At 36.2% G+C, this 16,259-nt stretch overlaps 1 protein-coding gene and 1 pseudogene across 2 annotated transcripts; one reads left to right on the top strand and one right to left on the bottom strand.

Annotated features, from left to right (window-relative positions):
• The first annotated feature begins 10,702 nt into the window (after nt 1-10,702).
• LOC143628545 (amino acid transporter AVT1I-like) lies at nt 10,703-13,844 on the top strand (annotated as a pseudogene). The gene is made up of 3 exons (XR_013152766.1): nt 10,703-11,049; nt 12,597-13,204; nt 13,288-13,844. The product of XR_013152766.1 is annotated as an amino acid transporter AVT1I-like (transcript).
• Nucleotides 13,845-13,933: 89 nt separating this feature from the next.
• Nucleotides 13,934-15,302, bottom strand: LOC143628576 (pentatricopeptide repeat-containing protein At2g36730-like). The gene has a single exon (XM_077098131.1). It carries the CDS (start codon nt 15,272-15,274, stop codon nt 13,934-13,936), a length of 1,341 nt encoding a protein of 446 aa, XP_076954246.1. The 5' UTR covers nt 15,275-15,302.
• Between the last annotated feature and the right edge of the window lie 957 nt (nt 15,303-16,259).

The following is a 16,259-nucleotide window of genomic DNA, read 5'->3' as shown; positions in this document are numbered from 1 at the left end:
TGTCGCTTCCCATACTCACAACATTTGTTTCGAAACGACCAAACACCTCGTTTAGATGTTCGAATTCTTCACTGCCCGCGGGGTTGAATCGTGACGACGACGAACCCTTCCCTTTTTTTGTATTATTTTTTTCTTGCTCTGTCGCAGGATCGAGCCAACTCAGGTACTTGGTCGTCTACGTCGTCTAAATTAACAGTGTCGTGTTCGTCAACAAGGCTAAAGTTACGAGCATCGGAGGGTGTGTGTATATATATATATTGTTTAAATTAAATTTTTTTAAAAATTTGACCGTTTCAACGGTCTTATTATTATTATATTATTATTTTCCATTATCAAACGGCGACAAAAGGTTTGCCCCCCCCCCCCCCTATCGCCCCACATTTCGCTGGGGGTGGGGGGTGTGCTCGCCTCTATCACCCAAGGTCTGTGCCCACTACGGGTGGCCTTACATTTTTTAGGAGTGATGTGCTAAAAGCAGTTATAAAAATATTAACTAATTAACATATTCTAAGCACTAAGTAATACTATAGACTCTCTAAAACTCGACTAAATTACTAACCGAAAAGTGAACCGATCGACTCTAGTAAGCTAAGTAAGTTCGTATACCGAACCCACGGGACTCTTTAAATTATGTAAATTAATTAATTAGACTCGACAAACTGACACGACTATTTATTTTTATATTTGTTTAAGGGGGAGTTTTAAAATTACTAATATTAAACTAATAAATTAACATAATTTAGAATAGACAAGTAAATAAAACGAAAGATAATTTAATTCTACTGACTCAAATGATGATGAAAAACCACATACGCTAAAATCCCCTAAATTGCAGTTATCTTTTGATTTTGAAAATACTTGTTATTAAAGTGGAATCATACTAAAAAGAAAACCCGATCGAACATGACCCATGACCCTTCTAAGAATACACCTACGGGTTCTAATGAGTTTTTAAGACACACCAGTTTAATATATTAGACTCCCTTACGGTTATCTAATTAATTATGAACGGGTACCTTCAATAAACTCAATTGACATGATAAACAATGTTAACCAATCAAACCTTGACGGACTCCTTACGAAGAACTAAATCTAGCAATCTTAATCAACAAAGATTTAACAAATAACCTATCACTTTACATCTCTTTAGGTTAGCAGCACACTTTTATTTGTTTAATTAATAATATCGTTCTTATGATCTTATTATAATTCAATCATAAACTAGTCAAAAGCACACAGTAAATGACCTAACAAAATCCTATTCTATGAAACAATCACCAAGGATAATATGAAACAATAAAATTAATCAATAAAAACCAAGCTCACATATGCATTAATTAAATAAAACAAAACCGTTTGCTAATTCATGAAACCATAATAAAAAAGCATAATCCAAATAAAATCAAACATTAACAAAGGTTCAGTGATAGCCTATGTAATCTATAAAGTTTAGCCTAGAATCGGAAAATCAAACAAATAATCATAAAAGAAATCATGGTGAAAAATATGAGAAACGAAATATTAAAGGCGATAAAACCCGTAGTCTTCAATTTTGATCAAATAGCACTTCACCGGATGATTCATGGCCTTCAAAACAGCCAAATTATGCAATCCTAAGCTCCAAGAAACTCCAAATTCGTCTTTGGTTCATAGGGTATTCTTCAGGTTAAGGTTAATGGTGTTTATATAATGCAACTAGGCCTTAAACCTGACAAATTGGCGAACATTATGGAAATATTAAATGTAGGCATCGCGCGACCAGGAAACCATATGCTGGTCGCGCGCCAAGATTTACTCCTTGTTTGGACGCCGGCTGAGGGAGAACCAATTATGTTTTCTGTTGGGTGTGACCGATGAATGGCCAATTGAAGAATGTCTTCCACTTGAGTGACTGGCCCCACTTGAGATCGACTGTCAGGCTCTCAGCGGGATGGAATATGCGTGGAGCATTAATCAGAACATCAGTGGTCGTCTGAACAATGTCAGGTTGATCAACCACAAATTCTTGAGCAATGGGGCCATCCCAAACATTTTCAACAAATGGAAAAACAACTACAGGAACAAGAGTAGAGGTAGTGTTGTCAGAATCACCAGCAACGGGTTCTTTAGCAGTAGCAACTTGTACATTGTCATTTGAAGAGGGAGGTGTGGGAACATATTCAACCACACTTGGTGCTGCTTAAACATTTGTCACATGCTCAGTCTAAACTGGTTCCACATTGTCAGCTGACTTAAACGAGTCATCTGAGTTTGAATTAGATGCTTCTTCAATGGCTACCAGATCAGTTGTATCAGCGGGTTCAGGAGCAGGATTAACAATAGCTAGAGTAGGGACTGTTGGCTGTATATTTCTGTTGAAGGGACCAACAGAAAAGTTTACATCATTCAGCCTTTCGACAAGAGTTTGCATCAACACTGGTTCAGGTACAGTATTTGGAACTTGGGTAAGTTGTTGAGGGTCGGATAGTCATGCCACGAAACTGATTGAGCATGTAGTCATAGTCAAACAAACATTTGGGTCCCGAGTGAGCATTAGAAGGGTTAAGTGCTTGCCACTCCACATTGAAGGACTCCACGATCAACTTTGTCTTCTTGTTGTAGACACGATAAGCGGTTTTGTTGGCTACATATCCGACAAAATAACACCCATGCGCCCTTTCAGCAAATTTGGGATATTGGTGAGCACATGTATGGAGAAAGGTTCATGGGCATCCAAAGGTTTTAAAATACTTGACTTGCAATTAGTCTTATAGTTGACTTCAAAGGAGTCTTCTTTAAGCGCTTGTTGATGATCACACGGTTTTGTATGAAGCATGCAACATTGATTGCTTCACCCCAAAAGAATAATGGAAGTTTTGAGTCTGACAACATGGTTCTTGCAGCTTCGATCAGCGTTCTGTTGCGACGCTCAGCAACCCCATTCTGCTGTGGAGTGTACGGGAAACTGAACTGGCGATCTATCCCATTTGAATGACAAAAGTCATTCACAGCTCTGTTGCATAATTCAGTTCCGTTGTCGCTTCAAATACACTTCACCTTCTTGTCAGTCTTTTTCTCCATAAGATTTATGAATCTGGTAAAACAACTATGTGGTTTCAACCTTGTGCCCTAGAAGGAAAGTCCAACTGAAACGCGAGAAATCGTCAGTAATAACAAGACAATGGGCTTTTCGGCGGATTGCAAAAGGATGAATGGGACCAAATAAGTCCATATGTAATAGCTGAAGAATGGAGTCTATAGTATTGACAGTCTTGGGTCTATGAGGTTGCTTGTGATGCTTGCATTTGGAGCATGAAATACATTTTTCAATGCAAGAGAAAATTTTAATACGCAAGCCCCTCTCATGTTCACATTTGACAAGTTTGTTTAAGTTTTTAAAGTTTACATGGCCAAGACATATATGCCATAGTGATGAGTCGTTCTCCGAGGCCTTAGAAATCAAACATGAGGCAGTTCGACATGAGTATGAACTGTTCTTGTCCAATATGTAAGCATCGTTATGCCTTGGAGTATGCATCAAAATCCATTTCTCTACGACTTTCAAACCAAGTTTTAAAAATCAAACATTCATTTTCTGTGAATAGCGTGGAGAACTATCGATCATAGATTTGTGAGGCACTGAGCAGATTGTGGTTGAGTTGCTCCACCAAATTGACATAATCAAACGTTAAGATACCATTTGATACCTTACCTCTCTTCGTGATATTTCCTCCCATGTAAACAGCAAAGGAAACGTGTCCACCATCGAACGGTTGAACGTCAAATAGTAAGGACTCGGCTGCAGTCATGTGTCGGGTACAGCCACTGTCTAGGTACCAAATACTATTGACAGGCCTTCTTGACTGACCCTATACACATTAGGAGTTAATTAGACTTGGATGTCTCGGGAATATCAACCATGAAGTCACCAAATTTAATCTTATTTTCTCAAAAAAAGAAAAGAAAATAAAACTTTGCGGTGAATCAGAATCAGAAGAACAGTCCTTAGGAACCCATGCAGAATCATGTTTCCTGTTTTTTAAAGATCATTTGGACCGTCTTCTTCTTGTTTTTAACAAAATCCTCCTCTCTCTCAATATTTGGACTTCTTTTCTAATTTGTTTTTGGTGGGTTAATAGATATCTCAATTTTAGAACCCCTTTTAGATCCTTTCTTCTTTGTTAACCAAAAATATTTTCTGGTTTCACACAGTCTTTGTCACGTCCATTTCACCGGCATAACTTTTAGATCGGTCAGTCCTTGTTCCTATGTTGGGTGCAGCTTTATAACGGGCTGATTAAACTGATTGTTCATTTACTTTTGTTGTTTATGCCAGTGTTTGCAATGTCTTGCAATGTGAGATGGATTACCACACACATAACAACATTTTCTTCTAGAGTCTCTATAGAACTCATTTGAACTATGATATATATTATGTAGAGGGAAAAGGTGATGCTTGGAAAGGAACATGAAAGTTGTCTGATCTGTAACCTCTATCATCAAAAGCATTTAAGTAAAATGAATCAACATAAACTTATTGATGAGGACCATAGTAGTTATTATCAAAGTGATTGTATAGTTGAAGATTTTTCCCAATGATTACCTTTTTGATAGAAAGTGTTTTTGTGAGGTGGAATATATTTACTCAAAGTACTAGCCTCTTCAGTTTCAGAAACCTTTCTTTTTTTAGTCACCTTCAATTTTACAATCCTTTAATGAGCAACTAGTTATGTTCGTCTCATCAACCACATTTGTATTCACATTATATTTAATGAAAGTTCATCATAAATAGTTTCACAATCACTATTTGAAACAATCTATCATTTTCATTTGAAGAATTTTGAGAAGTGCCAACATCAACACTCTAACAAATTACATGTTCATTCATAGATGATATCAATGTATTTTTCATGGATCTAAAAATATTATTATTACAGACCGAGTTAACAAATGATTGTTTTAGATTCACATTGGAATCAAAAAGTGAATTTAAAACTCTTTTCTTTCCAAAACATATATATCATTGAACTAAGATATATGTGATGTAGAGGGAAAAGGTGATGCTTGGAAAGGAACATGAAAGTTGTCTGATCTGTAACCTCTATCATCAAAAGCATTTAAGTAAAATGAATCAACATAAACTTGTTGATGAGGACCATAGTAGTTATTATCAAAGTGATTGTATAGTTGAAGATTTTTCCCAATGATTACCTTTTTGATAGAAAGTGTTTTTGTGAGATGGAATATATTTACTTAAAGTACAAGCCTCTTCAGTTTCAGAAACCTTTCTTTTTTTTAGTCACCTTCAGTTTTACAATCCTTTAATGAGCAACTAGTTATGTTCGTCTCATCAACCACATTTGTATTCACATTATATTTAATGAAATTTCATCATAAATAGTTTCACAATCACTATCTGAAACAAACTATCATTTTCATTTGAAGAATTTTGAGAAGTTCCAACATCAACACTCTCACAAATTACATGATCATTCATAGATGATATCAATGTATTTTTCATGGATCTAAAAGTATTATTATTATTACAGACCGAGTTAACAAATGATTGTTTTAGATTCACATTGGAATCAAAAAGTGAATTTAAAACTCTTTTCTTCCCATAACTCATGTCCTTTTTCATACACCCACTTTCTTCTACATGACCTGCTGAAGAAGATAAATCACCATTAGAACTAGCTGATATAGGAATGGGATAAACAGTTTTGAAGACAGGAGGAATGAATGTCTTAGGTTTTGGTATATGACCAATTCCGTAGACCATTTCGTCCTCGGGTGGGGTATTGAAACTAAAGTGAGGTAGGCTAGTGTAGTTCTCATTAAATGGAGGTGGAACTACTTTGTTATTAAAGCCTAAACCTATCTTTTGTTTCACCCCAATATGTGCCCCAATAATCCCATTCAGTTTATCAAACACCCATTTAATGCTTAAATTTTCATCTATTAAAGCAGCATTATGAGTTCTATAATTCTCTATTTTATTAATACAAGCTTGCGAGCAAAGTTTGTGTACCTCGGGAATGTTAGGAACGGTTTGGTATGCTTCGGAAACAGAGTTTGATGAGGGTTGATCTTCATTTACAAACGCCATCCCAGCAAAAGTTAGTGTATTGATCAGCTCACATAATTGGTCATCCTCCCAATCTGGTTTAGTTGAATTAGTTGACATGGTGATCATGGCCTTTGATGTCGATCTAGAGTTCCCTTTTGATGAATTACCTTGACTGATTCGAGGAACTCTCTGTTTTGAGGAGGTACTCTGATTAACTTGTCGTTTGTCACTTCTTCTTCCACCTTCGTTATCAGATACTGTAGTAATCTTAATGTCGTTGGCAGGCTTGGAAGGGTTTGTGCATTCCCTTGAGAAGTGCCATGTCACATTACAGTTGTAACACCTCAAAACCAATCCCATAAAGGCATGTCCTTATCAAAACTGAAGCTTGTCCTTATCAAAACCAATCCTGAAGTTTGGATGGGTTTGTGCAATCCCATCAGAATCCCTGAAGCTATTTCTTCCATACTTCTTAATGACGTTTGATGCATGATGAACAACCATGGCCATCTGGTACTTGATGTCCAGTTTCTTGAGATCCTTTTTGTTGATTTTGAGTATGCCTCCTTGTTAAAGAAGGAAGTAGAAGCTTTCCCTACAAAAACTCTTCATGACTTGCCATAAAGGCATGAAACAGTGCAACGTGTGATTCATAAACTTGAGGAGGGAGTAGGATGAACTACTAGAAGACTCTTTAACCCCATGAGCTTTCAATGCTTACTCAACAGCCTTGTCAACTGCTTTCTTGAAAAGAGTTAGAGCTGGATGGTGCTTGCTGACTTGTAGAAGTTTTGAAAGCAGAGTTTTGTGATGGTTGAGCAGAATGCATCTTCACCCCCCCCATCAACTGGATGAGTAGTGGGATGAGCATGACTGAGGGAAGCTGCTGACTCCTGACCAGGTAGATATTCCCGCATGATTCAGAGAACTGATATGGTTACGCAATCTGAGCTTATCATCCATTTCAAATGACTTTATAGTGGAAGTCAAGTCAGATAGAGATGTTATTTGCAAGTTCGGTGTTCTCTTGATGATGATCACACTACTATTCCAGGTGTAGGGTAAGGAATTCAACAGCTTCTCATTAATTTCAATCTAATTATAATCAATTCCATCACTCTTCATCTTGGTGATCAATGTTTCAAATATGTAGATGAGAGATCCAACAATTTCTCCTTGTATATGGTGGAACATATTGACTTCACCCTTCAACATAGCCTTCTTATTGTTTCTCATTTCCATAGTCCCTTCATATTTGTTAGCCAATGCATCTCATAGACATTTAGTAGTGGTGTGATCTCTTAAAGTTTGAGCAATTTCAAGTGAAAGGCACACACTCAAGACACCATAGGCCTTTTGGTCATCACTCAGCATCTTTTTGTCATCATCGTTATAGGCCGATACATGTTCAGAAACAGGTCTATTAGCAGTATCATTGGTGGGAATGTGAGGACCAATCACAATTGTCCTGAGAAGAGCATAATCAGTGAATCTTATATAGTTCTTGAAACGCCACTTAAATTCCTCAAAAATATTATCCCACTTGAGTAGTTTTGGGGGTTTGTTAGTGGTCCCGGCCTCGTTTTTAAAGATAATGAAGTTCTTTAATGCTTCAGTATCAGTCGTTATCATGCAAATTAGTAATTAGATCAAATAGTCCACTTAACAGTTTCTACCAAAAGTTCCAAGTACAAACGGATCGAGTTGAAAAGGAATCGAATCGAATGGTTAAACGAATCAAATAGGATTTGAATTGAATTGAATCAAATTGTAAAAGCAATCAAATCAAATAAATTCTCGATTCGATTAGTTTTGAATTCGATTCGATTGGTTTCTAAACTCGATTTGAATGGTTTTGTAATTCGATTCGATTCGCTTGATACTCGATTCGAATGGTTTGTAACTCGATTAGATATGGTTTCCAAAAGGTACGGAATGTACTTTTCACACGTATATTCACACAATTATACTTTTATCTACTTATAGAAACTTGATTGGAACCGGATGAGAACTTGTAGATCTAGAAACACGAATTTTTAAGATTAAACCACACACTTTTCTTAAATCTAACCACTTTTAACAACACAAGAACACACAAACACTCTTCGTTCAAACCCGAATACTTCAAACAAACTTATTTCAAGCCTTCAAACACACTTTTAACAAACAAGTGAACCCGTAGACGCACTATATCACTTGAATACAAGTCTTCAGCACACAAACAAGAGCAAAATCCAAGGTTGTGACCCAAGAACCACAACTAGTATAGCTGAAAGCTCTGACACCAATTGTAGGTCCTATGAACGGATCAAACAACTAAGAGTTCTTTAATCAATCTCTAACTATAAGCTAGCGGATTCACTAGTAGCCAACCGAGATCTCGGATCTTGTTTGTGATTGGTTATTACCCGAAATGGTAATATGAGAGGGAGCAGAGAGGAGTTGGTGAATGGATAAGATTGTAGTTTTTGAAAAAGGTTAGTTTAGCATGTTCATGCTTCACCTTTTATAGGTGAAGCAATCCCACGCTTCCATATATTATTTACGACCCATTGGGCTCAACATTCATCTTAGGCCTAAACATATTAAAAGAAACCAACAAACTAACTAGTTTATATTGTGAATAGTTCAAACAAATACAAATTAAAGACTAACTAATAAAATGGGGCCCTACAACAAATATGTAGATTTAGGAGTAAAATTAACGAACACTTAATTTAGCTATTTAAAAAAATGTGGTATTCATAATATCGTCTAATGCATATCAAATAACCATATCTCAATCTGATGATACGACAACAACAGCAGCAACAACAACAACATTAATAATAATAATAATAATAATAATAATAATAATAATAATAATAATAATGTAAATTGGATTTTAATAATCTCAAATTTGTGTGGTTAGCTAGTAGTCCCAACTACAAATATTTCTGTCGGATGTTCCATCTTTTGAAAAAAAAAATATCATTAGACCTCCGTTAAGAAAAAAACTTAATGTCGTTAAGTTTTATCTTAATTTCAAACTGATGTTTTAAGACTTTTAATCGGAAGGATGATACGAATCGATTAATGTAAAATTTATCAGTAGGATTAAGGGTCTTAAATTTTGAGGTAAATTACAACTTTGTCCTAAAAAGATGCTTAATAAGGGTAATAATATTACCATAGATATAGATTAATTGGTTATTGTTTTATATAAAGTTACTCTGGTTTATATATTAATTGATATTTTCTTTAGGATCTGAGAGAAAAATGGATGGATGGCAGAGAAGAATGATTAGGATTATATTTTGGCATTAGGTTTAGGTCTGTCAAGAAGAAGAAGTTGCCACTTTCTTTTTCTGTTAATTTGATCTACCTTCACCAATCAACCATTGTTTAAAACAAAAGGTATGGTTTCTAATTGTATTTTGATTAACATTATTTTTTGTTTTGAATTGGAATCCTAAATTAATTTCGTTTAGGTTTTAGTTTCTACAAACACATGCAACCCACCCGGCCATCCCATTCAATTCCTCTCGGTTCTATCTTTTTAGGTATTCAAGTTAGATTTTGTTTACTTGTATTTAGAATTAGATTTTCTAGGTGTTTAATTAGCATGTGTAAGTTGTTGGTGTTTGTGTTCATGACGTTAATATGGATTTGATAAATTTGTGACGTAAATTCGTGCGTCAAACTTTCTTCATTTTATTGCTAAGAGGAAACAAATATGGATCACGTCGATTTGCATGCAAAGTTTCCAAAACCATAAACCCCTTTTTAGTGGTGGAGAGGAAGAAACGGAGGAAAATGACTGGCTTACGATTAAAATAAAACACATACTTATAACAACAAGATCTTTTGCTGCCAAGATGTAACAACAAAAACATTAAAGTTTTTCTTTTTTTGTTGATACCACGTGTTTGATACGGTTCCCTTAAAAAAATTCACATGTTCTTCCATAGTAAAATAGCAAGAAACAGTTTGTCATGCTGGAAAATAACTACAAGTTACATAACGAGTGAATATATCAAAATTGCTAGAAACACCCTGTCAGGTAGTTCAGAATGTAGGTTTCGTACTTTCGTGTATTCTTTCACTACTAGAAAATAAGCCATTTTCCCACAAAAATTTCCTACATCAAGTAATTCCAACAGATTTTCAACAAAAAAAAAATAAGCTTCAACTTTGCTACAATATTATGTAATAAACATTAATACATTATGTTGATAGTTTTTGTAGGAAAGTTGTAATAAGTTTACAACCACATGTTTTTGTAGCAATTTTGTAAAAAAATTGTTGAAAAACAATTGTAAACGATTTTTCAAGCATGTGTTTTTCCAACATAACTTTTTGTTGGAAAACTGTTAGAAGCTGGATTTTTCTATGAATTCAGTTATAGAAAGACATCTCTTTTTCTAATAGTGTTTCACACGTCTACCCAAAATCATTTAACTACACTAAGCGAGGGAAATTAAATTAATCGGGTTAATGACTAGGTTTATGAACGACAAACTAACCTGCTCCGAATCTACTCCTGTTAAGCACTAATGCCTGCATTTCGTCATGAACATGCATGGCAATTTGTTTGCATTGGTTAAGGTGGAAGGAGCACTCATTTCAAGTACCCTCCAGTACATCAATTTGCACTAGCTAGCTGGTTATAGTTACTGTTTGAATAGCATTTAAAACAATACAAATAAAAAATAAAAAAAACGTGGTTGCTTAAAATGTCAAAAGGTGAAAATGGTTGATTTTCCAACAAGTAGACCTTATATAAGAACACGAGTTAAGCATATGTATCAGTTCCTTAGATATAACAAGTGTGTTTGTGTGTGAAAATAACAGAGTTATAATGAAGGATCAAAAGCAGCAGGAAGACTACTGTGTGAAAATACCTCTATTGTTCGAAGGTGGTGATGTGGGAACAAAGGCAGATGAGGTGCAATATACCAACATAGTCGGCAATGCCTCGTTCATGAATACTTGTTTCAATGGCCTCAATGCTCTCTCAGGTTAGTTTGTTCGTTCGTTTGTTTTATGATCAAAACCTTCAAAATACAGCCTAAATCCGGAGATTTCTGTTCTTTTATAAATCTTATATTTGAACAACGTATTATGATTTGTGAACAACAATGTTTAGTAAAGTTTTAAACCCAAAACGATAAAAACACAAACGATGGCAAGGAGGAAGACCGGAAACCGCCATGACTAAGGTGGACTTGGGCATTAGTGAGGAGGTCCCTTTTTTTATTCATTGGGAGTAGGAGGTTGAAACATTGGCTTGTTTAAGACTCCTTGGTCCCCGCTAAAGCTAAGAAATCTTTTGGAAGCAATCAAAGAGATAACGAAATTTAATGTTTTTATACTGTCTAGGCAAATTAATGTCCATGGCGGTATTGTTTCTTACCTGTAAGGATCATATTTGTGGGGGCAAACACCATATCATACCGCTAGATTAATAGATTATGGGTCGCTATCGTGTTATTTAAATTCAGACTTGGCCTTGGGGGGATACAAGTTTTACTATTTATTAATTTATTCATAACGTGAAACTCGTTTAGACAGCTCTACTATTTTGATAAAAGAAAATTTGTTTTGAGAAGTGCGTTAAAAATATAAAATACTAATTCTGTAATTTTATAAATTTATAGTCAAATAGTCAAAGACGCACCAAAAAACAATTGCAAAGTTAAAGTTTAAAGTTAAACTTGCCATTATTCTTTGGTGACTTTGGTTGTGTTTAGACTGTAAACTTTATAAAATGTATCTTGAATTTCATGTCAATTTAGTGATTTACACTTGCCCCTTTTCTGTTTTATTCTAATAAAGTAGCTGGTGTGCATACAGTATGCACATCTAGTCTCTGTCATAGTCACCATTGGCGCAAACACTGTAGATGTTGGCTCGTTGCTACCACCACCAACCGGGTCACTAACCACGATTAAAAAAAAATCAAATATACCGAGTGAACTAGCTTTAACCTGATCGCATTAACCTGCTTTTTATGTTCATTTTGACCAGGACCCATATGTTCCGATTTTTGAGTTGATGGTTTTGATTCAAATCCCATTTAGCATGGTACACAAACCAACTGAACAGTTGGTTTTGCCACCCATAATTAAATTCTGTATGACACGTTTTATACATCTTCGTCTCTAAGGAGGCTTCAACCTAAAGGGATGACACCCCAACTACATTCCGGTATACAAACTTCGGACCAAAACCATCCACCTCAAGAGCTCGAGCTCCAGACAGAACAAGTAAACATAGGTTTTGTTCCAGGCACGTAATGCCTCAGTACTTATAGCATACCACTGACGTCAGTAGTTAGAACTAGTGATGGTTCAAAACCATGTATATTATTCAAAACCGTATTATTAGCTGCACAATTTGGACTTCAACCTAAAGGTTTAATACACCATATAAGAGTATAAGACCATGTAGCATGTATATTCATGGCATGGTTCAAAATTATGAACTTGAACAATGGTCTTCTTGCATTTTTATGAGATAATTGCACTATATCTATCTGACTTGTTCATTTTGATTGATTTCTTAGGAGTTGGTATACTCTCAATCCCATACGCATTGGCATCAGGAGGCTGGTTAAGCTTAATACTACTTTTCCTAATCGCCAGCTCCACTTTCTACACCGGATTATTAATCAAAAGATGCGTGGATATCGATCCAACAATAAGAAGTTACCCTGATATCGGGGACCGTGCATTTGGAAAAACAGGAGGAACGATAGTATCAATCACTGTAAACATAGAGCTCTACATGGTTGCAACCGGTTTCCTGATCCTAGAAGGTGATAATATGAGTAACTTATTCCCGGGCATGGACTTTTACATTTATGGCACACATATTGCTGCAAAAACCGGATTTGTAATCCTTGTTGCCATCATTATACTTCCCACAAGTTGGTTAAATAGCCTAAGCATCCTTTCTTATATATCAGCCAGTGGTGTTCTAGCCACTGTGATCATCCTAAGCTCAATCTTCTGGGCTGGTGCATTTGATGGCGTCGATTTTGAAGAAAAGGGTAAGCTTGTAAATTGGAATGGAATCCCCTCCGCTATTAGCTTATACGCGTTCTGCTATTGTGCTCATCCAGTTTTCCCTACCTTATATACTTCTATGAAAAAACAGCATCAATTCTCAAAGGTATATATAACTATATAAGGATTTGAATGATTGAATTACTTGAAAACATGTTACTAAATAACTGTTTTTGTACTACATTGCAGGTTTTGTTCCTTTGTTTTGCCTTCTGTACAATTACTTACTCACTAATGGCGGTTCTTGGTTACCTAATGTTTGGTTCAAATGCGGAGTCACAGATAACCTTAAACCTTCCAACGCACCATATAAGTTCACAGGTGGCCATATGCACCACTCTCGTCACTCCAATAGCTAAATATGCACTAATGCTAACACCGTGTGTTAATGCTATCGAAGCACGGTTTCAGTCTTCTTACAATAAAAGGAGGTGTAGCTTCTTAATTAGAACAATGTTGATGACTAGCATGTAATTGTAGCCCTAGCCCTTCCCTTTTTCGGGTACCTGATGTCACTCGTGGGGGCCCTCTTAAGTGCCACGACTTCTATAACAATACCGTGTTTGTGCTACTTGAAGATCTCGGGTATTTACAGGAGATTTGGAGTTGAGGTGGTGGTTGTTGGGTTTGTTGTGTTGAGCGGGTTAGTAGTTGCAGTTGTGGGTACTTATGTATCATTGGTAGATATAATAAACCATTTATGAGCTGTTATACTTAAGATGATATGTTAAATTTTGATGGGAACCAACTGTATTGTAAGTTAAGTTCCTGAGGATAAGCATATGCAACTTCTTTACGTTTCTATAATTAACGTTAAGTTCTTCCAGTTTTTACATTATAAATTGTTAATCTTCATGTTTAAACTTAAACCGTCAAGTAACGAGTAAATATCAACACAAGTAGCATGAGAATCATGACCAGATAATAATCTAAAAGTGGACCCGTTGACCTCAATGCAGCTCTCTCCGGCTATCTTTTTCAGTCGTTTAAACCGCATACTCTTTCTCAGTCGGGCTGCATCTTCCCACTTGCATACTTCTGCATACTTATTCGCAACCATAACCAAGTTAGGGCTCCATCTTGGCTCCAATTCAAGCAATTTCTTTTGCACTTTCTCCCCAATCCCATCAAAATCACTAGCACTGTGAACACTGCAAGCACTGAGCAAAGCTCTCCACACGGTCGGATCAGGCTCAATAGGCATTTTCAAAATGAAATTGTGCGCTTCTATGAGATGACCGGTTCGGCCCAAAACATCCACCATTGCACCATAGTGAGTTAACCGCGGCTTAATCCCATAAACATGTTTCATCTCTTTAAAAAACCGGTACCCGTCCTCCACATATCCAGCATGACTACACGCACAAATAACACCAAGAAACGTCACGTGGTTCGGTTGGATTGAAGTGTTTTTCATTTCGTTGAAAAGTGCAATGGCGTGTTTAGCGACACCGTGTTGAGCTAAACCTTGAATCATCGCACTCCAAGTCCACACGTTCCGTTCAGGCATTTTGTCGAAAACTAACCTCGCATAATTCAAAGCCCCACATTTCGCATACATGTTAACAAGCGCTGTCCCTAACCGACAATCGAGTTCCAGTCGTTTCAAAATTATCCGGCTATGAACACATTTCCCGAATGTTAAGTTCCCTAGCTCGGCACACACCGAGAGCATCACCACCAATGTAGTACCGTTCGGCTCGATATTAACATCCCGCATCTTCATAAAATACTCTACGGATTCGTAAAACCACGAAACACGAAAGAAAGTGGAAATAATAGTGTTCCAAGAAACAACATTTGTGTGCGGCATTTCATCGAACACCTTGCGTGCATCAATAATCTTTTTACAAGAGCCATAGAAATGAATCATGGTGTTACGAACGTATACGTCAGGATCCAGCCCATGCTTAAAGCAGTCAACGTGGATTTGTCGGCCTTCTTCAAGGGCTAATAATGAGGCACAAGCTTTGAATAGAGAAGCGTAAGTAAGCTCGACGGACTTGATACCTGAACAGCGTGTCTGTTTGAAGATTAAAATGGTTTGTCTCTCCGAGTCCCTGTTATTATTTATTTTTGTTGTGTTCCATGAGGATGGGTTAGAGTGTTCAGAATGTCTGATCACATAAGTTAAGCAACTGTAATGGATTGTAGTACAGAATCGGGATGGTTTCATGAATATCTATTATTGGGATGTAGTCCACATATTCCGTACATCATCTCCACCTAGCACTCACTTTTTCTTTACCCGAATGCGTTATTGGTTGGTGAGTTCCCAATTTTTAAAACTTATATTTTGAAAAAAAAAGAAGTTTTCTTGGTTTTATAAATATCACTACGCCCATACGGCCCAAAGTCAACGTTTATTGAAATTGCAAAAATAGCATTAACGACTTACGGTCGTAACAATATTTAAAAGCAAAGTTCATTTGTTAAAATATTTATTCGTCCTTATTGGCATGAAACCAAAAGTCACCTTGAAACCATTCTTTGTCCCACAAATCCACTATACCTCTTTTGCTTAACGAAAGTGTCGTTTTAATACCATTTTTCGTTGTTAAAACAAAGCCAATAATTACACAAAGTCCCACTTTATTTATCTCAAAATTACTTTGTACATACTGGACCAAAGTTAACACAATACCTTGTCTATATAAGACCCATGTCTACTTTTGTTCCATACTTAGAAAGTTAATTTAAAATTATCCTCGGTCCTCGTTTACTACGACAGACGAATTGACCCCCCCCCCCCTCACTATACTAACGAAAGTGTCGAAACTTCAACATTTTATTTTCTAACAAATGTGATAGTTATAAACTAGCTAGGAATATAACAAATGTATGACTCCCTAAAACTTATAATCAAAGCGTACAATAATTCGAATTATTTATCATTGTGTGGAGCCATACGACCCGTGTTATATGGGGCCCCAAGTTTTTTTTAATTCACATATAAAAATAAAACTTATTTTAAGTTTTGGGTTGGGTCAAGAATGAACTAAATATTTTGACGAAATGTATTTGAAAATTATAACGTCACTTGAAGTAGCGGGATCGTTGAAGCGAGAGACCGAAACGCAATCGTACGTAAAACTCATTTCAAAGCGCACATGTATAAGGTGGGTCACCCCACTTTACATTCATTTAACATCATATTTTCT

This window comes from Bidens hawaiensis, unplaced genomic scaffold (genome assembly GCF_021521415.1).
Source record: "Bidens hawaiensis isolate Kalapana, Puna unplaced genomic scaffold, B.hawaiensis_p1.1 tig00005028_1, whole genome shotgun sequence".
Taxonomy (NCBI): domain Eukaryota; kingdom Viridiplantae; phylum Streptophyta; class Magnoliopsida; order Asterales; family Asteraceae; genus Bidens; species Bidens hawaiensis.
Note: the sequence above shows the minus strand (reverse complement) of the source record. Positions and strands in the feature narration are given on the sequence as shown.